The 27,000-nt window shown below is 42.8% G+C and overlaps 1 protein-coding gene across 1 annotated transcript; it reads left to right on the forward strand.

Annotated features, from left to right (window-relative positions):
• Nucleotides 1-26,717, forward strand: Adgrf4 (adhesion G protein-coupled receptor F4). Its single transcript, XM_051204345.1, has 10 exons — nucleotides 1-266; nucleotides 9,295-9,403; nucleotides 10,235-10,289; nucleotides 12,601-12,752; nucleotides 14,433-14,699; nucleotides 16,285-17,658; nucleotides 20,405-20,446; nucleotides 20,874-20,933; nucleotides 21,853-21,906; nucleotides 26,470-26,717. The coding sequence occupies exons 2-9, from the start codon at nucleotides 9,317-9,319 to the stop codon at nucleotides 21,895-21,897; spliced, it is 2,082 nt and encodes a 693-aa protein (XP_051060302.1). The 5' UTR covers nucleotides 1-266; nucleotides 9,295-9,316; the 3' UTR covers nucleotides 21,898-21,906; nucleotides 26,470-26,717.
• The last annotated feature ends 283 nt before the right edge of the window (nucleotides 26,718-27,000 follow it).

Below are 27,000 nucleotides of genomic sequence, written 5' to 3' on the forward strand. Positions count from 1 at the left end.
ACTCACTTTAATGGATTCGCTTCAGACAAGAGAAACCTGTAATTTCTCTTAGGCATGCTTGACAGACCCATTGTGGGGTGAATCACAGCCTCACACAAGCCTGGAGGCTGTGGGCTGCTTTGCAGTGGACAGATTGGGTTCTCCCCATCGGCAGTTGCTACTCACTCGGGCCTCCGGGACTAACTATCCAAAAGATAGTGATGGGTCACTATCGCTGAAGGGGGCTGTACAGTTTCGGTGTGGCCACGTGATGGTGGGGCACCACGGTACGCAGTTCAGTGCTGACTTTCCTGCCAGGTGACTGTCGGTTTCTGGGCAGCCAGATCTACTTCCTGGATGCGTGAGTACTTGGCCCATGCCATCATCCCTTTCCTAGTAAACAGCTGATTTTTCCCTGCACCGTTCCAGAGTTGGGGGAATGTGTTTTCTGGAATGCTTGATTCTGCAGTGTCCCCTCTTTCATGCCTTTTGGAATGTGGCTAGCTCAGAGTTGGAGCGTGTTTTATATTTGTCTTTCTTCACGGGGCCATCTGTCTGGCTTGCGTTGCTCATTCCTTGGAGTGAGAATGCAAAGTGCCTTGCCAGCCACTTCGACTCACTGCTTCTGCGCTGTCTCCATGCCAGAAAAATTTCAACTCCCTTCAGATGAAACGCAAACCTTTAAAACTCTTGTCTCTTATTTTCATGACCCTGACAAATTGTCTCTGTGGCAATGCAAAAGAAAGCACTACCTACAGTGACTGCTGGAAACCCCTTCCTACAGTGTCCCCCTGGTCTGGGTGGACATTGTGGGTTGCTTGAAGGCCTGTGCTCTGGACTCACAGGGAAACTGCGGGAGTGTTGGGCTCTTGCTTTATTGGGTGTTGCATTGTTGGCTATATGTTCTTCACAGAACAGAGAAATTGCCAGCATCAATATTTTCTTATAATTATTTGAGTATTGAGATAGTTGGTGAGATGAAGATGCTTCCCTACTCTGAAATTTTGTGCTTCCTAAGAGCTGACCACATTTGGATCCAGATACAAAGAGATGGGTGGAAGCCAAGAAGAGATGGGTCTGGTTTTATTTCTAGTAGCTCTCTGTAGTTCTTCTTCCACCAAGGCTCTATACTTCACGCATGGAGAAAGAGAACCAGCGAAAGCCAGGCTATAGACTCTACTATTGAGGTCAACATATAAACAAGTCATTTAGCCATCTGATGCTATAATCAAAGTTCTAATTACACAACACGAGTAGGGATATATGGCTATGGAATTAGACACACACACACACACACACACACACACACCCCTCTCGCTCTTTGAGTTCCTCATCCTCCAGTTAACCTTTCTGAATTAGTCATTCCCATAAAATAGTAGGATTTGTCAAGGAGTATGAAGCCAGATGCTGTCCTCAAGGCTAATAGAGAAGTGAGAATATGCCTCTCTCTCACACTGCAGAGGAGATAATCAAGGCATTTGAGAGCTCATACGCCAGTCATCCTTCACCGCTGTCTACTTTTCAGTTCGTGGCCTGACCTTTTATTTTCTTTGGGATCCTGATGTCAGTCCTTCCCGGGGGCTTGTTGAGACGGGTGCGGAGTGCCTCTGCGAGCATGACTCATCCTACAGCCTCATCTAGTGAATGAGAGGAGTGAGTCCCAGGACCCAGAAAGACTGGTTGTTTGGAATTACAACTCACTCAGAAACTCAGCTGTATGTACAAGAAAGAGGGAACAAATAGGAGGTGGTGTTCAGGAACATGCAGTTCTTGTGATCTGTCCTCAGCATCAGTGTTTATGACTCGAGGGACACATGCACAGCCAGCACCCCGTGCCCTCATCTTTACCTCGCTTCCTTCTCCTCCCTTCCTTTCCGCTCTCTGTCTTCTTTTTCTTTCTTTCATGCTTTTTCTCTCCCTCCTTCCTCCCTCCTTTCTTTCCTTCATGAAACTTCATAAACTTTTTTTTTTTTAAATCAGGGCCCAGATGTTGCAACAAAATGGAGGTGTGATGAGAGAAGGAACATTTCTATCAACCTCAGCAGGGTCCAAAAGTTATCTGGAGTTGCAAGTAGCTGGATCGCCTGTGTCTGTGTGCTCCATACCCACATCTTTAATGGGAGTGCGCAAAGCATCAGGGATGATCCTGTGTTGGAACGGAACACGTGCAGACGTGTCTATCATTATCATTTCCGAAACAAGCCAGGTTAACAACTATTTACAAAGCTTTTGCGACAGTGTAACATGCAGCAGAGGTTTTGTGCAAATGCTTGCACCAGTTTTTTTTTGGAAAAGACCTAAGTATGTAGGGATTTTGGTGTCTGAAGGAGGCTACTGGGAGACATCTGTATGCTCACCCAATTCTTAAGGACAGAGGGGCTTCCTCGGGTCTTAGAGCCAAACCTTCAGATGGTGGGCAAGGGCTTCATTCACTCATTCAATCTGCAGATTATTCATTCACTCATCATTTAGTCAACAAGGGTTTTCCACTCTGAACAAATGCTGAGTTGGCTGAGGATGGAGAGACTGCAGATGTCCATCTCCTGGCTAACAAGATTTCTTTTTCTTTTTCTCTCAGATTTTCTTGACCCATTGTGACTAGAACTCTTCAATAGGAGTGTGTGAGATGACCACGACAGTAAATAGGTTGGGAGAGGTAGTTACTTAGCACTCTGGGCTGGCTAGTGGATTTAGTTGCGTTATCCCCTCAAGCCTTTGAGGCCGGCCCATGTTATTTTCTCTCTGTAATCACTAGGTTACAACAGGGAGCCTGGCTGTACTTGGCAGCTTAGAATTGCTGTTTATTATTGTGTGAGAAGTGAATGTGGATGGCAGAGGGTAATTCACACTTTTGTCAGGGTGTGTGGAGAGGCAAGCTGCTCTGGACAGAAGGAGAGATCTGGATTGTGCGTCACTGACTTTTATAGGTCCTGAGAAACTGCCGCGCTAGGTGGCTTGGCTGAAATTAGTACCTTGTGCTCTTCACTCCGAGAATAAGGCGAATAAGGCGTGGATCTGCCCTCACTGGGGGGCCAGCATAGAAACCAGAGAGAGGTTCTTTGCAAATGTCAAGTGGCTCGCTATTTACGCCATTGCTGCAGCTGACCCCAAGCTAGAGTTTTCCTTGCACATATGCCTGTGTGCACATATGCAGTATGTGCGTGTAGTATCTGCACTGATCAGAAGCAGGTCCCGGGACCTGACCCCCAGAAGGTTGTGAGCTGTCATGTGGGTGCTGGGAATCAACCTGGGTCAGCTGAAAGAGAAGCCAGTGTTCTTAACCTGTGAGTCATCTACCCAACCTCTTCTCAGCCCCCAAAGCATTTTTTGTTGCTGATGTAATTTTGCTAAAGTCTGGATGAAACAATACTGTTATTGAAGGAAGTGTGTGTGTGTGTGTGTGTGTGTGTGTGTGTGTGTGTGTGTGTGTGTGTGTGTGTGTGTTGCAGGTGAGAGGGAGCCTGGTGTAGTTTATTTTGTTCCCTAGGTTGAGTTACTGTAACATTCTTTATATAGCTTGAAACTAAGGTTCCACAGAATCCCAGTTTAGGGCACTGAACCCAGTGTACATGAAACCTACACTGCTTACCATAGGAAAGCAAACAGAGCTCTCAAATTCAAAGAAAATTGAAACCAGTGGATATAAATGCCCTGATTGTTAAAATTTTCTTTTGTTTTATTTTCTTTCACATTTGGTTCCCATTGCAAATGGCTGAGGAAAAAAATTGGTGGATAATAGGAAAGTGTCCCATATATACATATGCATTACTGTGGTACCCCAAGAACCCTGCTTATTTTGTTTTCTCCCACAGAGTCCTAGCGCCTCTCTCTCTTTCTCTTTGTATTACATGCTGGGGTTTGAAGCCAAGGCCTTTCCTGAGCCAAGTGGGTGTTTTTTTTTTTCCTTCCATGGAAACATACACCTATCCCTGAGTTAGGGTCTTTATTTAAGAAGCCAGTGAACTATCTTCCTACTGGGAGCATCTCTGCTACCACACCCATGATTCACAGTGATAGATGTTAAAGATGCACACAACTTGCCAACAAGCTGAACATACTGCAGAACAAAGCTGAGCACCACATATGTGCAGCAATACTTAGTATTTCCATGGGGTAAGGCCTGACACTCAGTCTTCACTAAGAACTGCTGAACTGTCCAGCCAGGTGAGACAGCCTAGGTTCCTGCCTGAGAGCTGCGCTTTGCTCTTTTGGATGGCTTGCACCTTTCTGTTGCCTTAAGAATAGTACTTAGGTGTTTTTCTATCTGATTAAGAGATAACATACTACGTACAAGATGCTGCCAAAGACTAGAGAGGGACTTAATTCATTAATAGAAACTTTTCAGTTTGGAATCTTGCAAAATGTAAACTTCACTTTAAGTGTAAATTTCCATGTGTTTATTTACAGTGCATGTGTGTGCAGGTGTGCAGGTGTGCAGGTTCATGTCCCAGTGTGCACATGAGGTCAGAGGACAACTTTGTGGGAGTTGGATCTCTCTTTCCTTTCTTTAAATGGGTTCCATGATCCAACTCTGGTCATCAAGCTTGCTAACAGGTCTTTATCTGTTGAGCCATGTCACCAGCCCTTAATTCACTTTAAGTATTAATCAATAGTAAATCTAAGAAGGTTTAAATAAAAATATCAGTGCTTCCTCCACCCTATTGGCTGAAACACTGACCTCTGGTTGTGAGCTTTGAGGACACTGCTATTCTTTTTTAAAATCTTTTAATTTGCATTCTTATATTTTTGGTTGTAAGCCTAGTCTTTAATGGATGAGCCATCTCTCCAGCCCTAATTTCCATTCTTAAAATGTATTCGCTGCTTTACAGAGCATGCCAGCTCTTGTCTTTGGTTACATCTGAGTTCTAGAGGGATGGCTCCTGTTCAATTCTTTCTTACAAGAACTAAAACAAACCCCATTGAGACCAACCTGACATCATCTATAGCATCCATCCATGTCAACCAGAGTAGGCAAAACTTAGAAATGAGTGGTTCCTGTTGTATAACAGCTTTCAAATTCTCCCCTAGTATTTGATAGAACTGAAAAAAAAAACTGAACATACAGTAATTATCACACCAAATGATATGTCATCACAGATCTCTGACAACAATAGGACAAACGATCAACACCACCCAGCTAACTGTGATGGGCTCCAGCTTTATGTTTCTTACAGTCATGGCCTCACGTGTGTATAAACATTGTCTGCTTGTTAAATGTTTCTTAGCTGGTAGGAATATATACCATGTGTCTTTGTCTCACAGAGCTTCTCAAAGAGCTTGACAATTTGTGACTACTGGATCCGTTGCACCCTAACACTCACAATGCAGAAGCCCTGTCACTGGGAATTCCATACATCATGTCACATTGCTGTGCCCGAGTTTCTTCTAGCAAGCTGGCCTCCTTCCCGCGGTCTCCCTTTCCCCCTTCATTTCCTCTCTTTCTCCTTCTGCATCTACGTCTCTCTCTTCATTTAGTCTTTTTCTCTCTTTCTCTCTCCACCTCTTCCTCCCTCTCTGCTTCTTTCCCTCCTTCCTTTGACAGGAACTTCCTGTGCAAGCCAGAATGGCCTCAAACAAACTTCCTGCTTGAGTAGCCCGTGTACCAGGCATAGCAGTGTATCCACCATGCCTGGAAAGCACAATTAGCTTTAAACAAAATTCCTGTACTAAACACGGTGTGGGGAAAGCAGCCCTTGTCTTGAAGCCTCGGGTGCAGGTGTTATTATTTACAAACGCCTCTGTGGACATTTTGCCTATTTGTACATTTCTCGTTCTCTTTTCCAGCAGAGGAGACTTTGTTTAGTCTTCAGAATTTGTTCTACATCTCTGGGCCTGATACACATACCTCAAGAGGGAGATTTCAGAGTAATTGTGAAGAAAAGTACTGAGGAAGGATTGGAAAAGGCCATGTCAGGGAAGGGACTAATTTTCCGTTTTGTATATAGAGATCTATATGCATATTTGTTTATGCACACTGATTCATATTGTATGCTTTTTTTTTTTTTTAATTGTGTCATGGTAACGAAATTTGAAAGTCAGGCGTGTCTGTGAAATGTGTGGGCACTTAAAGATGACTTACACAGGTTCTTCTGGTATTTTGTTTTGTGATGGTTAACTAACCATCACAATGTCTACCACGGCATTGCTCAGCACAACCATGGGCCAATCAGATCCCGGGGCCTCTTTCCACCCACACTGTAAGATCATGAATTCTGTACACACAGTCCCAGAGTCCTTGCGAATTTATTGCCACCCCTCAGCTGTCCTTCCTCCTGCTTCCGTTTCCCTGCGAAGACTTCCTTTTTATTTCTTCTTAATGTTTTCCCTTTTGTTGAAAGCATACATTTGTTTATGCAATATATCCCAGTTACTCATTCCCCTGCCTCCCGGCTCCTCCACACCTCCTCTGCCATCTGGATCCATCTCTTTTCTGTCTCTCATCAGAAAACAAACAGGCTTCTAAGGGATACAAAGAAGATAAAATATAAAGTAAAGCAAAAACCATCACATTGGGATTGGATCAAACAAACAGAAGGAAAAAAGCCCGAGAGGAGGCCCATGAAGCAGAGACACACTTGCCTGCACACTCAGGAATCCAATAAGAACACCAAACTGGAAGCTTTGGGTACCTGGTTTAGACTCTGGCAGGCCCCGTGCATGCCACCTCTGTATCTGTGAGTTCGTATGAGCTGCGATGCTGGTTTAGAGGGGCATTGTGGTCTTGGTGTCCTCCACCACCTCTGGCTCTTTACACTTTTTCTGCCTCCTCTTTAGAAGGGTTCCCGGAGCCAGAGGGGGAGGGATTTATTGGAGAAATCTTCCTTTGGGACTGAGGGCTCTAGGTCTCTCACTCTCTGTATAATGTCTGGCTGAGGGTCTCTGTATTTGTTCCCGTCTGCTGTAGGAGGAAGTTTCTCTGATGATGCATGAGCAAGGCACTGATCTGTGAGTGTAGCAGAATGTCATTAGGAGTCGTTATTTTGCTACTTTTTAATTTCTATTTATTTATTTATTTTTAGAACAGTAGTATTTGGTTTTACCGTAGGTCCCTAGGCTAGCTAGTCTCAGGTTCTTGGTCACCCAAGGATGTCACATATGGGTTCCATCTTGTGGAGGAGACATTGGTTGGTTACACCCATAAGCTTTGTGCCTCCTTTTCTTGCAGGCACCACAGCATGTAGATCAAAGGGTTTGCGGCTGGGTTGATGTTTCTGTTTTCTCTTTTGGTAGTGTGCAGAGTACCTCTGTACGGGAGACACTAGCATGTAGGGGTGAAGGCTCTATGTAGGCATGGCCTCTCCATGTTCAATGAGTTGTGAAGGTATTATCTTCAGCAATGGCGCCTCGCTGTCAGTTTGTGGATAGCAACCTATAGTATTGGAAACAGCGTGGGTTGTTTGAGGATTTTCATGGGTCCCTTTTGGCCAACAACTAATTAGATGTAACCCAATCCCCACTACCGGAAGCTTCATTTGGTGACAAGCGATGTCCAATTGGGGCTCTCTCTCCCCCATTATTTGGTGATTTCATTTAGATCACCTTCTTATATGTATTTATTTTAGGAATCTTCTGCTATATTAGGTTTCCATTCTTCCTCCTCAAATGATCCCTCGTTTTTGCTGTCTTCCCATATTCTCTTCTTCATCTCCCTCTCCCCTACTACTCCCGTCTTGAGCATCCTGTGCCAGCTTCCATCTTCATGCTTGCATTGAAATGTGGCCTCTCAGCTTCACGTCCCTGTTCCAGTGTCCGCTGCTTGTTGCCACAACCCTCTGCCCGTGATGAGTTCACATCACCGTGAAACCGTAAACCAAACCTCACAACAGAAAAGTAACCAATACAGCTTGTCTTTTTTTTTTTTTTTTCTTTTACTCTCTCACATCAGCTGCAGTAGTTTCTGGCAAATTCGAGTCACCTGATAAATGCTGGTTGTTAGTGTCGTTCTACAGTGACTTTAAGGAGGTGAGTGGGAAAACAGGCTGGGTAAGGACAGTTTGTAAATAGTAGACAGGAACCTGCAACCCAGCTTCATCTCCTAGGCTATTTTTCCTCTTCTGTGCTCTATACCTCAAAGAGAAAAATTATAAGGATTTTTTTTTTTTAAAGTAAGGGGTCTGAATTGCTTCTATTCCACATGGAAGTGCTGTGGTGATACCTTCTTAGGGATATGACTTTGAAAGATTGTCATGGAAAAGGTAAGAAATGCAGATATGGGTACAGAAGAGATAAGTACTCCCCAGGGCCTTCAGTCTATCTGCATAGTAGCTGACTCCTCTACTGAGGGAGTCTCAGCACTTGATCTAGTAGCAGACAGGTATGTACATTAATTTATCTCATTATTTGTCTCCATGTGACCTGATGCACAGCAGTTGAATAGTCCCTTCCCTGTGTGTATGTGTGTGTGTGTGTGCGCGCGCGCACGCGCGCGCGCGTGCGTGCGTGCGCGTGCGCACACACACACGTAGGCCAAAGGATGACACTGTTGTGTTTTGTGTTTGTTCTGTCACTTTGCACATTGTTTTGAGACAGGGTCTCTCACTAACCCAGAACTGGCTGATTTGCCTGGCCTGGCTGGCCAGTGAGCCCCAGGGTTCTTTTTGTATTAGCCTTCCTAATCATAGGGGATTATAGGTGTGACTGACCATCTTCCCAGACTCCCTAGAAAATTCGATAAATATGACTTTCAAGAAATTTGTGATGTAAAGAATAGGGACTGGAGTTTTGCTGAACATGCATCTTTCTGGATACGTCCATTGTCTCCTCTGGTAGAGAGATCAATGATGAGAGAAATTCTTAATTTTTTTTCATTTTAATTAGATTGAAAATAGGTATTAGAGTCCTCTCCTAAGGAATGTTGCTTTGGTTTGTAACCCAGTGTGCTTTCTATTGTTATGATAAATGTTCTGATTGAAAGCAACTCTGAGGAGTAAAGGGCTTCTTCTTTCACATTCCAACTGCAGTCCATCTCCAAGAGAAGCTTCGGCAGGAATAGCAACTGAACACTGATTTCTGGGATGTTCCTGATTATTTACACAGCCTGTTATCTTATACATCCCAAGATCTGCCCAGGGGTGGAGCTGCTCACAGTGGACCAGGACCTCCTGTATCAATCATTAATCAACAAAATGCCCACAGACATGTCTGTCCATAGGCCAAGCTGAAGGAGTCATTTTCTCAGTTGAGTCTCCTGTTTTTCCCATGACTCTAGCCACCCCACTGTGGCTCTCTTTGGTATATTTACCCTGCTGTGTACTGAGTAGATCAAGTAAAGTCATCACCTTCAGCTGTATCTACCTTCTTGCTCTTCTGTTGCAGGTTAAAATCCTCATGTGTGAAAATGAAGCCCCCGGTCACCATTGTTTGCTGTTTAGTGTTTTTCCTGACCACAGAATATTCTCAGTCTAAACCCAAGATTCACAAAAAGGTAAACTTTATCTTTTGCTGTGTTATCCCAAGAGAAATCACCTCTCTTACATGTCTAGGAATCTGATCAGTCACATGCCAAATATGGTCATCTTTGTATGACCATAACTTTACTCTTATCGATAGTAACTTTCAAATGAATGGAATATCAACAAAAGTTAAGAGGGGGTGGAAATAATAGCACAGGCAGTCCCTGTGCAAGCCACAGAGATTGTTTGCAGGTAACTATCAAGAGGGGACAAACCAAAGCTTGCAGCAGAACAATTTAGATTCAGATCTCTTTAGTTTTATTTTTTTCTGGCTCTGGGAGTTGTTTGCTTCACAGACTCTTAATTTCTTTATCATATATCATATCTATATCATATCGAAGTTTATACTTTAAGGCAATACTTATAATCCTTCACTTGTATAAAAGCTTTGTGATTTGATTGCAACCCAGTGAATATTCTTAATTTCTATTATTTTGATCCTAAGGATGGATTTTGAGTAACTGGGGTTTCTCCTTAGCTGTATTCCATCCATGCAGTCAGTAGAGTCTAGCTTGATGGTGTAATTGCCATTTCTATGTTCTCTCTGGATCCTTAAAACTACAAGAGATTCACCCCATCCACTAGCTTGACCTTCAGAGCTCAAGTGACCTACAAGGTTAGCCCTCAGAGTGTCCTCACTTGTGACTTGTCCAGCAAGTTCCCTCCAGACAATCACTTGAGTCTGTCACAGTTTCCTTTTTAGCCTTGGACACTTTTCCTCTTTGCATTTGCATGGATACTTTAAGTTAAACTGAGAGAGAACATCACACAGTAAATGTTCTTTTGGAAATTTTTTTTTTCAGGATAAAAATGAACTTCAAATATCTTCATGGAAGCATAAGTTTAGTCGGATGCAAGGTATGTATGGCTATAGAATAGTCTTCATTCATTTGGAGACAGGGCAAAAATAGAGAAGGAGGTGGATGGTGCCAGCATGTCTTCAGACCTCAGACTTTGCAATGCAATAATAACCTTTCATGAGTTGTCTGTGTTTATCAACAATTTGTTTCTTATGTAACTAATTAGGCAAGTTGGCACATATTCACACATGCTCTACAACAGTAGATTGATGTCCATTTTCAAACTTAGAAGGAAAGTAAATTTGTTAAACTCAGAGCAGGTCAAGAGGGCCCTATTATTCTTTCCTGCAAAGGCATATTCAGGGTTCTTAAATATATGCAATACTCTTGTGATCTGAGTTCTGGTAAAGCAAGACAGGGTGATTTGATGGTGATAAGACTGGCCACTCCTGAAGTAGAGGAATGAGAACATTATCATTACTAACATTTTAGCATCATATGACTTCAGTCAAACATTTCAAGTCACTGTCAGGTTTAAGGCCACTAGCACATGTAATATGATAATGGAAATGGAACTCTGTTTCAGGTGGTCTGGCCTGATCAAACCACATTAGTCTGGAAGGAATCCACGGCTTTTCATTTTCTGTGGAAACAAAGAGGACAGAAAGGAAGATAGCAATTATTGAGTATTTAACATTAAGTGTTGTGCAAGATGCTGTCCCATTGTATGTCTACAACAACACCAAGGCACCATCTCCAAATAGTGGATGAAGAAACTAAGTACTATTCTAGTTAATGAATTAGCCAAAATAAGTATCCTGAATAGATGTCAAGGAAAAATACAAACCTACTTACTTCCTTTGCCGGGGAGTGGAGTTGTGTCTAGTTTGTTACCTTGTTTTTACTGATTCCAACACTGTAATATCACTCAATGCTATTTTTTTCCCCTTCTTTCCTGTTCTGCTTTTGGTTTTTGAGACAGGACTTACTATGTAGGCTGATTCTCCCTCCCAAGTACTAAATTTTAAGTCTGCTCCACCACTTAGGGCCAATCTGTTCTGAAAATAAGTTTTCAAAAACAAAGAACAAAAACAAACAAGCAGAACACCACTACTGCCACTACCACCACCACCAATGAAAAACTAACCAGGATCTATCATTTTGTGTTTTGGGGACTTATTAGTGGTGATTTTTCTTTTCCAAGTGATCCTCTAATAAGAATGTTGGAATGCTGTGTAGTATTTATAGACCAAAGATGGCTGTGGTGGAGAAAATGCATATGTTAGGTAGGCCAGGTCAGCATTGTTCAGGCTTGAGTAAGAACCACTATGCACTATGAGTGCTGTGTACTATGAGCTCAACTTAATGAATCAACAATATGTATTAAAGACTGTGTTATGTTTTTATTCAGAAATACAGATCAAAGCAAGGCCACAGACTCATCATGCTGAGAATATCATGAGCAGAAAAATCCCAGGAATTTAGCCTTGTATCAGTACTCGCTAATTCATGGTGACTGTATATAGAGTAACCCCAGTGAATAAGGACAGTGACTGTCCCTCAAATGATATAAAGGTTACATGCATTGCCTGTGTCATCATATTCCCCAGCTCTAAGTGTATAGCTCTGCACAGAAAGGCTCACTGGCTCTTGCTCTCTGCACCTGCCAATTATCTTTCAATCACAAATGTAATCATGCTTTCTGCTCAGCATTTGTGCTAGTTATTTTTTGTTGCTGTGATAAAACACCATGACCAAAGGTAACCAGGAAGAGAGAGTTCATTTGGGCTTCTAGTTCAGGAAGGAGAGTCCATAGTGGTGGTGGAGGCATGGCAGCAGATATTCAGAGCAGGGAGCTGAGAGGTCATATTTTCAACCAGAGAGGGCAAACTGGAAGTGAGGTGAGGCTATACATTCTCAGTGCCTGCTCTCGGTGACATAATTCCTCCAGAAATACTTGGCATCCTATAAGTTCCATAACCTTGCTAAACCAACTGGGGACCAAGCTCAAATACATGAGCTCATGGGGGTCACGTCTCACTTCCACTACCACAGTCTTCAGAGCTCTTGTGTTCCTTCTCATGTTCTTTTCCTTTTCTCCCACCTCAGAGTTTCTCAACACGGATTTCTGGATACCCTGAGTTCCCCCTTTCTGCCTCCTGCTCACTCCTCCTGGACACTAGCTTCACCATCCACCATGTGGTTCTTTCTTGTTGCTGAGAATGCAGTTCAGTGTTGTCTTCTTGGCTAGCTATTCATGAAGTTCCAGAATGAACTAGATGAATTTATCAGTGTGGAAATGGTAATTTCTAACTTGTTGATTTTTTTCTTTTCTGTCTTTTTTTTTTTTTTTGTCTTCCTATTTTCAGATACATGTGATGGATCTTGCACCCCATCTACCAAATGTAGCCAGAGCTGTCCTTGGTATTTCCATGGAGAAATAGAATTCACATGTAATCAAGATAAATGGCAAAAAAGAATTGAAACATGTACAAGCCTCTCTGTGGACACCCTGTTTCAGGTGATACTCTGGTATACTCCTGGTGACAGGAGCTACCTCTCCCTGAGGGGTGTGTGTGTGTGTGTGTGTGTGTGTGTGTGTGTGTGTGTAAGGGGGTGGTTGGTGGCACTTCTGTTCTTATCTGCTCTAAATGACTTGGGGGAAGTTGCCCAGTGGCTTGCATCATGGCTGCCTTTCCTTATCCATGCACTGATGTACTTGCCTCTTTCTTCACTCTCTCCCTCTTCTCAGTAAAGATCAGTTCCAGGCTTGGGTGAGAAGTCCAGCTGAGAAATAGAGATTGTGTCAACTCTAACCTTGGGAACAGATGGTTGAATAAATCAAATAAAAGTTCCTTAAAGTAAATGCAAATGATGGATGAGAATTATCAGCTTAGGTTCATGGGTGGATTTGTATGCCTCTTGTATTAAATCAACTAAACATGTCTTAAATTAAACTTGACTTCTTTTATAATGCTTTCAATCCTTTAACTAAAACAGAATGTAGATGGAATAAAAATTCAATGGTCCCTACGTGTCTCAATTACAATAAAAATCTATCTCATATACTTCTACTGGGCACCCACTTCTTTCCATTTCCTCCAACTCCCCCAAAGGACATGGATCTCCACATTTTTTATTTAATGGGGCTTTAGAAAGAAATTACAGAGGATGTTGCTTTTATAGCCAAGGGAATCATGGTGAAGCCCCTGTAACTACAGTGAGAGGCACAAGAGAACAGAAATGCTTACTTATTCAAAGTTACTTTCTGAGGGAGTATAGGTAAAAAATAACAGGAAATGGTCAACAACTTACACTTGGAAAAATGTACATTTTTTTTTTGAAATTTTGATTCTTTAGTATTTGAACAGCTAACCTACCCAAACAATTGTCCTTTGAAATTCCACTTGGAACTTCCTTCTCCCTATTTCTGTCGAATTTGGCTTGCTATAGAATCTTGAAGGACTGTGGAGGATGGCTCAGTGGGTAAAGTTCTTGCTGTAACAGCCATGTGTGCCTGTAAACTCCATGCTGGGCACCTCCCTGGAGCTAGCTGTTCAGCCAGTATAGCCAAAAAGTGAGCTCCAAGCTCAGTGAGAGACCGAATAATAATAATAACAACAACAACAACAACAATAGGGCTCTGCCAGTTCACAGGCCCAGGCTTTGGTTCTCAGTACCCAAGTTGGATGGCCCACAACTCTTTGTAAGTCTAGCTCCAAAGAAAACCAATGTCCTCTCTTGACCTTCCCAGGTATCTGTAGTTATGTGCACAGACCTGCACACAGACATATATGGGTATATATAATTAACAATAAAATAAATCCTAAAATGTAATAAAGTGGAGAGATTGATTGAGGGGGACACCCGACATTGACTCTTGATGTCCATATGTGCAAACACAGGTGAGGACACCCTCCATCCTGTGACTTGTATACACACAAACATATACATGCTTATAACACACACACACACACACACCTTTCAATTCAAACCATTATCCTGAAAGCAAATTCTAGGCAGGGTCACTAGCCCGATCTCTGGAATTTTGGTGGTAGCCAGGCCTCCTGTGACTGCTACTCTCAGCAAGTGACCTACTTCTAGGGCCACCTTGTCAGTCTGTTTTCCCAATGAAATTGAAGTTGTTTGTGGTGGTTTAGTTCCTTTCATCTAATGCTTGTTATCTTTTTTTCTTTTTCAGGTCCCAAATGCTGCAGCTAGTCTTTCCATCGCAGCATCCTCTGTTTTTCCCATGAACTTAATAGACAACAAGGTTCATATCGGGAATGTATTTCAAGGAATCCACAAATACTGCCCTGAGGACTATGTCTGCATAGTTGATGCTGTGAAATCCTCTGACGTTACATCTGGAAATATTGCATTCATAGTAGAGTTATTAAAAAATATTTCTGCAGGCTTGCAAACTTATAATGGACCACATGGTAATGTGACTCATGAGAAAATGAAGGTACTCAAAAAATTAATCTCATTGAACACAGACAGTTTTCTAAAATTCTTGCTATTTTATATTTTAAATGTTCTTTTCCAGCAGCAGACATTTCTGTTCAGCTTTCTGTATTGACACATTCTTCTTCATGAAAGTTAGGCTGTGAATACATGGTGACTGCCTTACACCAAGTCTACCTGAGTAGTTCACACGGTTTGACTCTGCATTTTTAGAAGGGAGTCGTGCATCACAACAGCAGTTAGTATCTGTGTGTTAAACACAGATGGGTCTTTTGGTTTCAGTTTTTGAGACAGGGTCTCAGGTAGCCTAGGGTAGCTTCAAACCTCCTGTATAACTGAGCCTGACTTTGTGCTTATGATCCTCCTGCCTCCACATTCCTAGGCCTGGGAGTTCAGATGTGCCTCTCTCCGCCTAGTCTTTGCTGTGTTGGGAAGGGAACCCAGGTCTTCATGTGTGCTGGGAAAACACTTTCCTAACAGATCTATTCCAGCAAGCCCTAGGTCATCTTCTCAGAGTCTTTAGTGTGCTCATGAACACTGGCGTTTATTAGTGAAGGGAGGGATATAGCGATATGGTGTCTATAAAATATTTGTCAATCTTATCATGGAATGCACAGATACTTCCTTCCATAAAATGATTTTCTACATTTCATGGAACTTGAATTCTATATTCTGTATAGGGGATCTTCCTGTGAGTATATTTCTTTGATCAATAACAATATTTAGACAAACATATATAACACATGAAATATACATGTATATATGTACATATAATATATATTCTTTTCAAAAGATTTATTATTTATGTGCATTGGTGTTTTGCCTGCATGTATGTATGTAGACTATGTGTGTTTAGTGCCTTCAGAGGCCAGAACTGGGACTGAAATTATTGATGGTTGTGAGTTGTCATGTGCTGGGGACTAATCCTGGGTCCTCTGCAAGAGCAGCCAATGCTCTTAACTGCTGTCTTAGGGTTTCTATTCCCCTGATGAAACACCATGACCAAAAAGCAAGTTGGATAGGAAAGGGTTTATTTGGCTTATACTACTTCCATATAATAGTCTATCATGTGAAGGAAGCCAAGGAAGGAACTCAAACAGGACAGGAACTCAGAGGCAGGAGCTGATACAGAGGCCATGGAAGGATACTGTTTAATGGCTTGTTCCCCTGGCTTGCTCAGCCTTCTTCCTTATAGAAGACTGGACCACCAGCTCAGGGATGGAACCATTCACAATGGGCCGGACCCTCGCCTCATCAATCACTAATTAAGAAAATTCTCTAGAGCTGTGTCTGTTGAAGCATACTTTGAAGTTGAGGTTCTCTCCTTTCAAATGATTGTAGCTTGTATCAAGCCGGCATAAAACTAGCCAGGACAACTAGCTGAGATTTTCTTTATTTTTTATACTAAAGTATGTATGTTTTACATTCTTTTAATTTTCTTCCATTAACCTTACTAATGCACAATCGCAATAAGTAGTGAATTTGAAGAGGCAAGTATCAAAATGAGATGAAATAATTAGATCTGCCAACGTTTTGAAGTTTAGAGATTGATTTTTTTTACACTAACAGGCTTGTCTCCATTGCAGAACTATGGGAAAATGGCCAACCACATCCTTAGCAAGACCGCCATTTCAAATTGGGCTTTCATTCCCAATAAAAATGCCAGCTCAGATTTGTTGGAGTCAGTGAACTCCTTTGCCAAGAAACTCCAAGTCCACGGTGAATCTGAGAGCATTGTCGATGAACTTTTCATTCAGACAAAGGGTGCTCGCATCTATCACACCTCCAAGAACAGTTTCAACCTCTCCATGCCTATATACAACAACACAGAAGATATCTTAGTGCTGATAGAAATTCCCAGACAAGCATTACACAAGCTACCATCCAATACCTCCCAAGCCATTGGCATAGCTTTTCCAACCTTGGGGGCCATCCTGAAAGAAGTCCATGGGCCAACTATGAATCTCTCAAAGCCCATAAATAGTCTGGTCCTGTCACTGGTTTTGCCAGAAGATCTGAAAGAAATCATACTCACCTTTGAAAAGATCAATAAATCCCAGGACACTATCGGCCACTGTGTCGGTTGGCATTCGGAGAAGAGGCAGTGGGTTGAGAGCCCATGTAAAATGGTGTTGGATTCCACCGACACAGTGAATTGCCACTGTAACTACAACAGAGCTGTGACATCCTTCTCCATTCTCATGTCATCCAAACCTGTAAGGGACAAGGTTCTGGACTATATCACTTTCATTGGGATCAGCGTCTCCATCTTTAGCTTGGTGCTCTGCCTTGTGGTAGAAGCAGTGGTTTGGTCCCGGGTGGTTGTGACAGAGATATCATACATGCGCCACGTGTGTATCGTGAACATCGCCGTGTCCCTCCTGACAGCCAACGTGTGGTTCATCATTGGCTCCAGTGCAAATGTTCAGGAGGACCACAAGTGGTGTGTGGCTGTGACATTTTTCAGCCATTTTTTCTTCCTTTCCCTGTTCTTCTGGATGCTCTTCAAAGGGCTGCTCATAGTCTATGGGATACTGGTTGTTTTCCAAAGGATGATGAAGTCTCGGATGATGGCCATTGGCTTTGTCGTTGGCTATGGTTGTCCCCTGGTGATTGCTGTCATTACAGTTACTGTCACAGAGCCCGGGGAAGGCTACACCAGAAAAGATGCCTGCTGGCTTAATTGGAACCAAACCAAGGCCCTTTTGGCATTTGCCATCCCAGCCTTGGCCGTTGTGGCTGTGAATCTCCTTGTGGTTCTTGCAGTTGCTATTAGCACTCAGCGGCCTTTGATTGGCAGTTCAAAGTCTCAGGATATGGCCACAGCTATCAGGATCAGTAAAAATGTCGCCATCCTCACCCCACTGCTGGGACTGACCTGGGGTTTTGGTTTAGCAACCTTGCTAGAAGGCACACACCTGGTCTTTCATATCATCTTTGCCCTGCTCAATGCTTTCCAGGTAAGTTCTAATCGCTTTGTGTTTCTGGCTAGACACCAAAGGGTGGCTGGGATTTATTTGCCATAGATACCAAGGGTTCTTTCTAGATTTCAGGCGTCTCTAAGTTTCCCAACTTAAAAATAACAGTTATTTGTTTGTTTGTTTGTTTGTTTGTTTGTTGTGTGAACATTCTGTGCCCGTGTATGTGTGGGGCATAATCATGCCACAGGACATCTGTGGTCAGAGGACAAATTGCAGGGGTCAGTTCTTTTTTTCCACTATGAAGACCCTGGAGATTGAACTCAGGTCATCAGGTTTTGTGGCCAGGGCCTTCACCCATAGAGTCATTTTTTAACGAAAAGTTTTTTTTTAAGACAGAATCTCACTTTGTAGCCAGGGTGGCCTCAAATGTTTAGCCGTCTCCCTGTCTCAGGAGGTTGCTATGCTTTGCCACCAATAAGGTTGGAATAAGGTTGGAGTTGACTAAGCTGGTGGGAGGGGAATGTCCTTTTTGTCTCAGTGACCCTGGGTCCACCCTCTCATGTCAGAAGGTAATCTTCTCACATTGATGACTGCCCTTTGGTCATGGATGCAAAAAGTTGCTCCTTGATCAAAATAAGTGTAATGCTATCCTTCTGCAGGGAACTCAGCAAAATAGACATTTTCTGTAGTGCAGAGAGAGGACCATCACTTTGTAAGTTGACCAGCCAGGGATTCTTGTAATTCTTTCTTGCCATTTCCTGTGAGATAAATTTTAGGTACCATTTATATATAGATCTTGTCCTATGTTAACTGGTCTTGGGAAGGTCTCAACTTTCTCATTTGGTAAAATAAGCATTTGGATATGGCATGATCTCCAATGTATTTTCCCACTCTAGCATGCATGCTCTGATAAGATGGTCTCTCTGAATCTTTCCTCTTGCTTCTTCTAAGCTTGCATTTTTGGAGATGCTATCATTTAATCAGATTGCATTCTCTACCTATGAGTAATTAAAAAAAATAAACACCTTGCAGGTTGATAGCCTTAATTACTCTTTTAATTGGGGCTTGGAAAATGCAAGTTTTCTGTTTGTTTTTATAAATAGGATTTTACTGGAACATGGCCATACCTACTTATGTTTTCCTTGTAGCTTACTTTGGGCTACAATGACACATTTGAATAGCTGCAGCAGAGGGGTATGGCTGGTAAAGCGTAAATATTTCCTATCTGGTGTTTGGGAGAAAGTTTTCCAATTTTTATTTTAAATATTGTAACTATTCAATAAAATAAAATTCAATAAAATAGTAAAGCGTTTCTGTTGACCTGTCACTAGTACTTAAGGCACCGCATGAAGTGTAAGCTTAACACAGACTTTTAAGAAACGCCAGTTTAGATCACTCATTCTTTTAGTAATTATGGTCTATGCCAGTTTCACCCTACCTATTAAATGTTTTAAACAGAAAACACTGACTTTAGCCTTTGTTTCCTTGAACTCAAAAGCTCTTGATTGAAATGAAATTTTTTACTCTTTTTGCCTCAAGTAAAAAAGTCTTTCCCTTTTATTTTTCATTTTATGTATGTGGATATTTTGCCTGCATGTATGTCTTTGTGTTGTGTGAATACAGTGCCCAGGAAGGCCAGAAGGGGGCATCTGATCCCCTGGATTGGAGTTACAAATGGCTGTGCTGGGAACTGGGAACTGCGCACAAGCCCTCAACCAGAGAAGTGAGGGCTCTTAACCACTGAGCCATCTCTCCGGACCCCTGTTCTGTTTTAAAATTTTGAGAAAAGGTCTTACTCTTTAGCCCAAGCTGACTTCAAAATAATAATTATTCTCTTGTCCCAGTGTCCTGAGTGTTGGGATTCAGGTGGAACTTACTCTAGTGACTTCATTCTCCTCTCCTCTCCTCTCCTCTCCCCTCTCCTCCCTCTCTCTCCCCTCCCCTTCCCTCCCCTTCCCTCCCCTCCCCTCCCCTCCTCTCCTCTCCTTTCCCTTTTTCTCTCCTCTTCACCTCCCTTCCCTTTAATGTCCCTACGTCTCTTCTCTTCTGGTGCTGGGAACCAAACCCAGGCTACACTATAAGGTTACACCAGTAGATTTAGCCCTTACCTTTTCATCTTTCTTTCTGTCTTTCTTTCTTTGTTTCTTTCTTTCTTTCTCTTTGCAGCTTAATTAAACCTTAGGAATCTATTATCTGCATTTCTTTTTCAGAACATTCATATTACTCTTTTATTGATAGAAAACACTAAAAAAACTTTTAGTTATGCTAAATTCTCTTTTATTGGCTAGTGTTCCCTGTAACTTACATTTAATATTTCATTGTTACTTTATCAGATTTTCTTCACAACAAGCTTGTCTGCAGATGGAGACAAGGTCCTCCCAGCTTCTGGGTCTTTGTAGTTTTCATTTGCTTTTCTTAATTTTTTTTTTTTTTAACCATCTCAGAGGGTTGACTATTTACAAAATGCTTACCCCAATTCAAAACAGGCCAGGACACAAGTTTCATTTGCTTGTCCATCCGGCTAAGCTACTCAGGCTTGACTAGAACTCATTATAGACTTAGTTGGCCTTGAACTAGAGATCCTCCTACCTCTGCCTCCCAAGTGTTAGGAATACAGATCTGAGCCACCACGCCAGGTTCTGCCAACGCATGCTCATCTGCATCAGTGGAAATGGAGTTCTAATGTCTAGGTTCAGTTCAGGGGTTACCCAGAGGGCAGGACTAAAATAACACTGGGGTGCTGTTGGGGAAGCTGTACTAACGATTCTGTTGACTTTTACAACAGGGCTTTTTCATCCTGCTGTTTGGCACAATTATGGATCACAAGGTAATTGCTTCATTCATTGCCAGACAAATCCACGTGGCCGAGGGAAGCAGGAGGGTGAGACAGTTTTAACTGGGGTCTTGGGTTGCTGAGCTTGTGAACAGAGCCCAGGGCCCGAGCTGTGGGGAAGAAAAAGAGAATGCTGTATGCCATGGGCTTGCTTATTGTTAAGACAGGCAGGGTTGCAGGATGGTGCTGTTGGGAAATAGAAAAGAAACCATGGCTACAATTTGAAAATAGCTCTGTGTATTCCTATTGTCACTCTTCAACTTTTATTCAAGTCCCATTGTTTGCTGGGTGTGATGCTTAACCACCTAATGTTGCTCTGACCAGACTGACTGGTCTTACAGTTCTAGGACATGTGTCTGGGCTCTGGAATGCCGCTGCGTCCCCTGACATCTGTTGACCACTGACTGCCATTGCTTTTCAGATACGGGATGCGCTGAGGATGAGGGTGTCTTCATTGAAGGGGAAATCTAGGGCAGCAGAGGTAAGGTCCCTTCCTGTACTGACAAACTGGAGGATCAGTGCCCTCATGCAGAGATGGATGCCAGAGTCCAGGACTCAGAATTTGTTAGGAAAATAAATCACTCTTTTTTAAAATTATTATTTCAAATTTATGGAGAATCAGCTGAAATGGAAAACTAGCAGAAGATACCTTTGAGGGAAATTTGCATGTGGTTTATAAAAAGCGGGAGTTAGAAATGAGAATTTAGTTTACCTCCCTCATTTTACAGGTGAAGGGTTTAGCTGAGAATTTAATGGGATATGTGCAAGGTCATCACTCACTCATCTCATTAAAAGTAGAATCAGCCAGGAGGAAATGCCACGCTTTTTGGCCCTCCATGTTTGGGACTCTTTTCTGTGAACTGGATTAATTTTGCGTGTACTCATTGTAAGGAAGACTGTGGGGTTGGTAATCTGTCTTTGAAGGCATTGAGTGTCAACATTTCTGAATCAGATAAAATGTATTTGTTCAACAAGCATACTCTTCCTTAGAGTTTTAAGAAACAAACTTTCTGGATGTATTAAGAGCACCATCTCTGGCTATTTCCAAGCATACTTTTAGTATCACAGTTTATCAATTTTAAGACAGGAATTTTCTTTACCATTTTATTTCTTGAGTTAAAATGTACCATCTAACCAATTAATACATTGTGTCTTAACTGACTGGTTTTGCGACTTTGTTTAGAAAAGCAAACCAGCAACAAAGAGATCACTTACAATGTTACATTCGTTGACCTAAAGTAATTCTATTCTTTGTGGGTGTATCAACTTGGATGTTTTTCTTTATAGCTTCCTTTTCACACTGTCTCTAGTCAGTCTGCACACTAATCTACAAATATGCATAATTTTTTGCCAGTATCATTACTCATTGACAACTCTGTTATCTTCACCCCATTTAGAAGGCATCCTTAAGTCCAGCCAATGGATCCAAAGTACTGAATCGCTGAGACTAAAATGTGAGTATTGAAAACTCAAGTAGAAACTTTATTTGCAAGTGTCACTGAGCCACTTGTGAGCCACTGAGCTACTTGTAAGCCACTGAAACTTGTGAGCATGCTGGTTAAGATGAGAGGGCTTAGGATAGCATGATTTCAGAGGAGTGATACTTCTCTATAGCTCAGTAGAAAAGTAAAAACAGGGAAGTGTCCACTGAGTTTCTATGACCGGACCTCAGTGTTATGACCTTGGTGAGGAGGTGCTGTGACTTCACTTGTGCTAATAATATGGTACACTGAGCCATCTGTCAAGCTTACACATCTTAGTTCCTTTTTAAAGTTTTTATTTTCTTTATTAGTTAAATCTGTTCTTTGATACTTTTCTATGTGTAAGCAATGACTATTGACCACTGTCACCTCCTACCCCCTGCCCACCTTCATTTGTCCCCACAAATTTCTCTCTCGTGTTCATGTCCATTTGTTTTGTCTTCTGACCCGCTAAATTCAAATAGGACTGACTATGGCCACGGGTTTGGGGCTAATCTTTGGAACCTGGTGGGCTAGGCAGTGAGCACGGAACTGATAATAGTGATTCCCTCTCTTCCAGAATCTATTAATGGCCAGTAGTTCAGAGGCAAAGGGTGGGGCATCATGAGCCCCTCCCCTTTCAATGGCTGGTTGTGGATAGGGCCTATCCAAGTGTAGGTGTCTACAGCTATTGTGACCTCATGAATGCATTGGACTGTAGAGACATCTAGACTGCAGAAAATGACATCTTGAAGACCTCTATCCCATCTTCCACAATGTAGCCCAAACCTTAGAGATGGTGGTGTCCATGCCTTGTTGAGAGCTGAGACCACTACTGTTGCTTGTTTTCTGCATCTTGGGAACTATGAGTCTCTGCATTCACTGCTGTTCATTGTTAAACAATGACTTAGTTCCTTCTTGTGAATTGATTTTGGCATTTACAGTAACTCCATTGCCTAGACAGAAGCACTGATTGATCAAAGTTGCAAAACAACAGGCAGGCTTGCCTCTCCCTGGTGAAGTGAGGCCTGGAATCATTTCTAAGAGGGTATGGGCGGACGTGAGGCAACTACTTGCTTATTCACGGTTGATTCCTGAGACTTAGTTCTACACAGGTGAAATTGGCGGGGGGGGGGGGCAAATATTATAGTCATGAAGAGGTGATTAAGTCATCAGACAGCAGTCAGAAACTATGCCACTTGTAATAGCAGGTGCAGGGTAGACACGGTGGTGACAGACCTTGTTTCACACACACATAGCTGAATGTGACTCTTTGTTCCGTCACCTGGCAATGGCCATGACTGCTTTTACATTGTTTTTCTCTTTGAGGTATGGCTCAGGTAGGGCTTTCAAGCAATTTAGTGGAGGAAGCAAAGACACTGTGGGTTCGAAGGAATCTTGTAAAGTTTCCTGCATTGCAAATCCCACAAACCTGATGTGTTGGTGTGGGACTCAGACACAGGGTCCCAGGAAAAGGGGGAGGGAAAGGGAAGAAGGGAAAAAGTCATCTGTGCAGACTAACAGGTGTGGCGTACTGGAAAAGCAAAAGGAGGAGTATGCATCATGTAATCTGGTGCAGTTTAACCTCTGTTGCTGTGGTAACATACACCAATAAGAACCCAGCTGAGGGGAGAAGTGGTTCATTGGTTTACAGGGTTAGGTTACCGTTCATGATTTTAGGAAGCCAAGGCAGGAGCTTAAAGACTCATATCCACAGTCAAGAGCAAGAAAGCATATGGATGCCTGCCTGCTCTCAGCTAGCTTTCTCCCACTTACAGTGTTCTGGGTCACGTGACTACAGAATGGGGCAGCCCACAATGGAATGAGTATTTGCTCACCAATCAACAGTCAGGACAGGCAATCTGATCTAGATAACACCTCATTAAGACTCTCTTCCCAGGGGATCAATTCTAGGTTGTGCTGAGACTTGACACACCTAGTTAAAACTGACCATCATTGCCGCAGGGTTTTATTGCTGTGAAAGAACATCTAGACCATGGCAACTCCTTATAAAGGAAACCATTTCATTGGGGCTGACTTACAGGTTACAGGTTTAGTCCATATCATCAGGCAGACATGGCGCTAGAGAAGGAGCTGCAAGTTCTACATCAGGATCTGCAGACAGCAGGAAGCGACTACCACTCTGGGCCTGGCTTAAGCATCTGAGACCCCAAAGCCCACTCTATAGTGACACACCTCCTCCAACAAAGCCACATCTACTCCAGCAAGGCCACACCTCTTAGTAGTGCCACTCACTATATGCCTATGGGGGGCCATTTTTATTCAAATCACCACAAGCAAAGAGTCCTTAAGTGATGACTCTCACATTTGGATTTAATATTAAAGTGTTTAAAAGGCCGGCTTTTATTGGCCCTGGCCATTCCCTAGGCTGTGGGATTCACCCGCAGGAGAACAGTTTGTGGCTTGTCACTGGTTCAGATGAACTATGAAAGAGAGAGCTGGTGGAAAAGGAGCGTCGGTTGGGAAGAAGAGCAGAAGTGGGAGAGGAGTGTCAGGTGTGGTGGTGCACGCCTCAAATCCCAGCAGTCAGGAGGCAGAGGTGGTTGCATCTCTGTGAGTTCAAGGCCAGACTGGTCTACATAGTGAGTTCCAGGCCAGCCAATACTACATAGTGAGACCGTGCCTCCAACAAACCAACAAAACAAAAAAACAAAAAAGCAGACAAAAACAAAAATGCTAAAGTCCAATAATAATGATAAAAAAAACCAAAACCAGCCAACAAAGGAAGATGTAGGAGGAGGGCAAACAATGGTAACTGGGGAGGGTTAAACATGACTGAAATATATCATATGCACGTACAAAATGGCATAATGAACCTCATTACGTATAATTAATTTATCCTAATAGAATATCAGAGCTGGCCTTTCTAGCAAGGTCTCAGTTACCATCGACAGCCTTAGCTCATGTCACTGCCTTCTTGGGGATACTTTATCCATCCGTTCTGGAGAGGAGGGCCATAGATGAGGCCCCTTCTCCAGTTGGTTGGGCACACTTCGTTAGTTGGGAAAGGAGCAGATAGGAAGACAAGAGGCACACCATACTAGAGTTCAGAAGGGCGTAGATGTGAACCGGAGGAAGGCCGGGGAGTTGGGAGTGCACCTGTCAGCCAAGCCCACCCTATATTGTTATTTGATTTTCAGTTCTATTTTTGAACTTAGGATGATGAACTGAGCTTTGCATCTTTTTTTGGCGTGTGCTCGGCAGGTGTCTCTATCCCTATTGAATTTTCTCAGTAATTGGGCCTGTGAATTACACCTACACATACACAGTATTAAGAGGGTTCTGGAACAGCAGTTGGCACCATGGCAGAAAAAGTGGGGGATCGAATAAGCCTTAGTCTAGAGGGATATGGAAATCACAGTAGGTGAAAAATTCAAGTTCAGAATGGACATCTGGTGGCCAAGAGGTGGGGTGTCTTCAAAGAGAGGGGGTTCCGACCACAGAAACACCCAGGGTGTTATTTGGTACATGCAAAGTAGGGGTGCAGATCAGTCTTGATGAAACCATGCAGAAAAGGCAGGGTTGCTGCTCTTAAGCCAAATGCTAGGCCATAGACTCAGCAGTAAGTCAAGCTCCAGGAGTTAGGACTGGATTTGGGATGACACAGAGGCTTCTACATCATGGAAGCTCCTTTTATAACACCCCGCAATCTCGGACCAAGGTTGGGTTTCGATACAGAAGTATGCCAGCTCTGTGCTGAGGCCTGCAGCAAGGAAGGACCGCAGAGACATGAACCGAGGGTACTTTGTTTCAGGTGGCAATTCTGATTGGCAGATCCCAACAGGGAGGACTGGGGGTTGAACCTCATTCCTAAGGAGGCCACAGCTGCACAGTACCCTCTGCTATTCACACCTGAAGCCTTGTGACATAGTGGTCATTTGACCTACCTGAGATTTCCTCCAGATGTTTGTTTAAGCCTCAAGTGCACTTAAAAGGAAACAGGGTTGCCAGGGAGGTGGTGGTTCACACCTATAGTGCCAGCACTCAGGAGGCAGATAACAGCCAGAGCTGTTATGCAGAGAAACCCTGTTGAAGAAAACAATGTAAATGTAAATTAAGAGCACTGGAGTTATTCTGAAGACTAATTGGAGACCCAGAAAAGCAAAGGGGCTTCTTAGTTCATTTTAGGATTCAGGAATCAGTACTACACAGGTAGGGAGCATCCTTGATGCTGTGTGATATATAGTCCATTCCACCCCATCCCCTCCTCTGTAAATCAGGATATAATTGCACATTCCTCCCAGATTCCCCTAGAACCTCTAGAACAGTGGTTTTCAACCTTGCTAATGCTGGGACCCTTTAATACAGTTCTTCATGGTGTGGTGACACCCAACCATAAAATTACTTTATTGCTACTTCATAACTGCGATTTTGCTTCTATTATGAATTGTAATGTAAATATGTTGACCCCAGAGAGGTCACAACACAGATTGAGAACCTCTGCCCTAGAATATTGCCTGGCTTAAGTTAAGTTGTCAAGAAATGCCAGCTATTATTCTTTGTAGTAACAAGTGTTCCAATCTCATTATTTTCTAGAGATGTCTTGCTTGCTGGGATGGAGAGGAGCTCTAAGAGAAGGAGGAACAAATGTATCTGGAATGAAGCAACATCCTCTACCAGCCAGGAGTACCACTTCAATTGGAAATCTAGCTGAGGCTCACAGTGGATGAGTGTGCTTTTAAAAAGACCAACCTGCTAACTCAGATTTGACAATGACTGACTTTTTGTTCACCTTATCAAGATTCATAATCCATCTGCAAGGCATTGCACAGTCTTCTTGGCTAGTCCATGGCTGGCAGGAAGCCTCTGGAGTTGTGAGCTCTCAATCCACTGTGGCTCTGCACCCAGATATCCTCCCACTGAGGGGATCCTGGGTATCTGGAAGACTCAGGTCAGATTCAGTGTCCAATGTGAAGGATACTGTATCTACTTTGTGGTTTGTTCATGGTTCCTTTCCCCCCAATAGGAAAGGAACATCTGGTGGGTGTTCTGTGTGTTTATTGTTTTAATCCTTGAGTAAAACAACATGGCTTATAGATCTTACCTTCTTCATTTGTGGGACAGACA

The sequence above is a fragment of the Phodopus roborovskii genome, unplaced genomic scaffold (genome assembly GCF_943737965.1).
Source record: "Phodopus roborovskii unplaced genomic scaffold, PHOROB, whole genome shotgun sequence".
Lineage (NCBI taxonomy): Eukaryota > Metazoa > Chordata > Mammalia > Rodentia > Cricetidae > Phodopus > Phodopus roborovskii.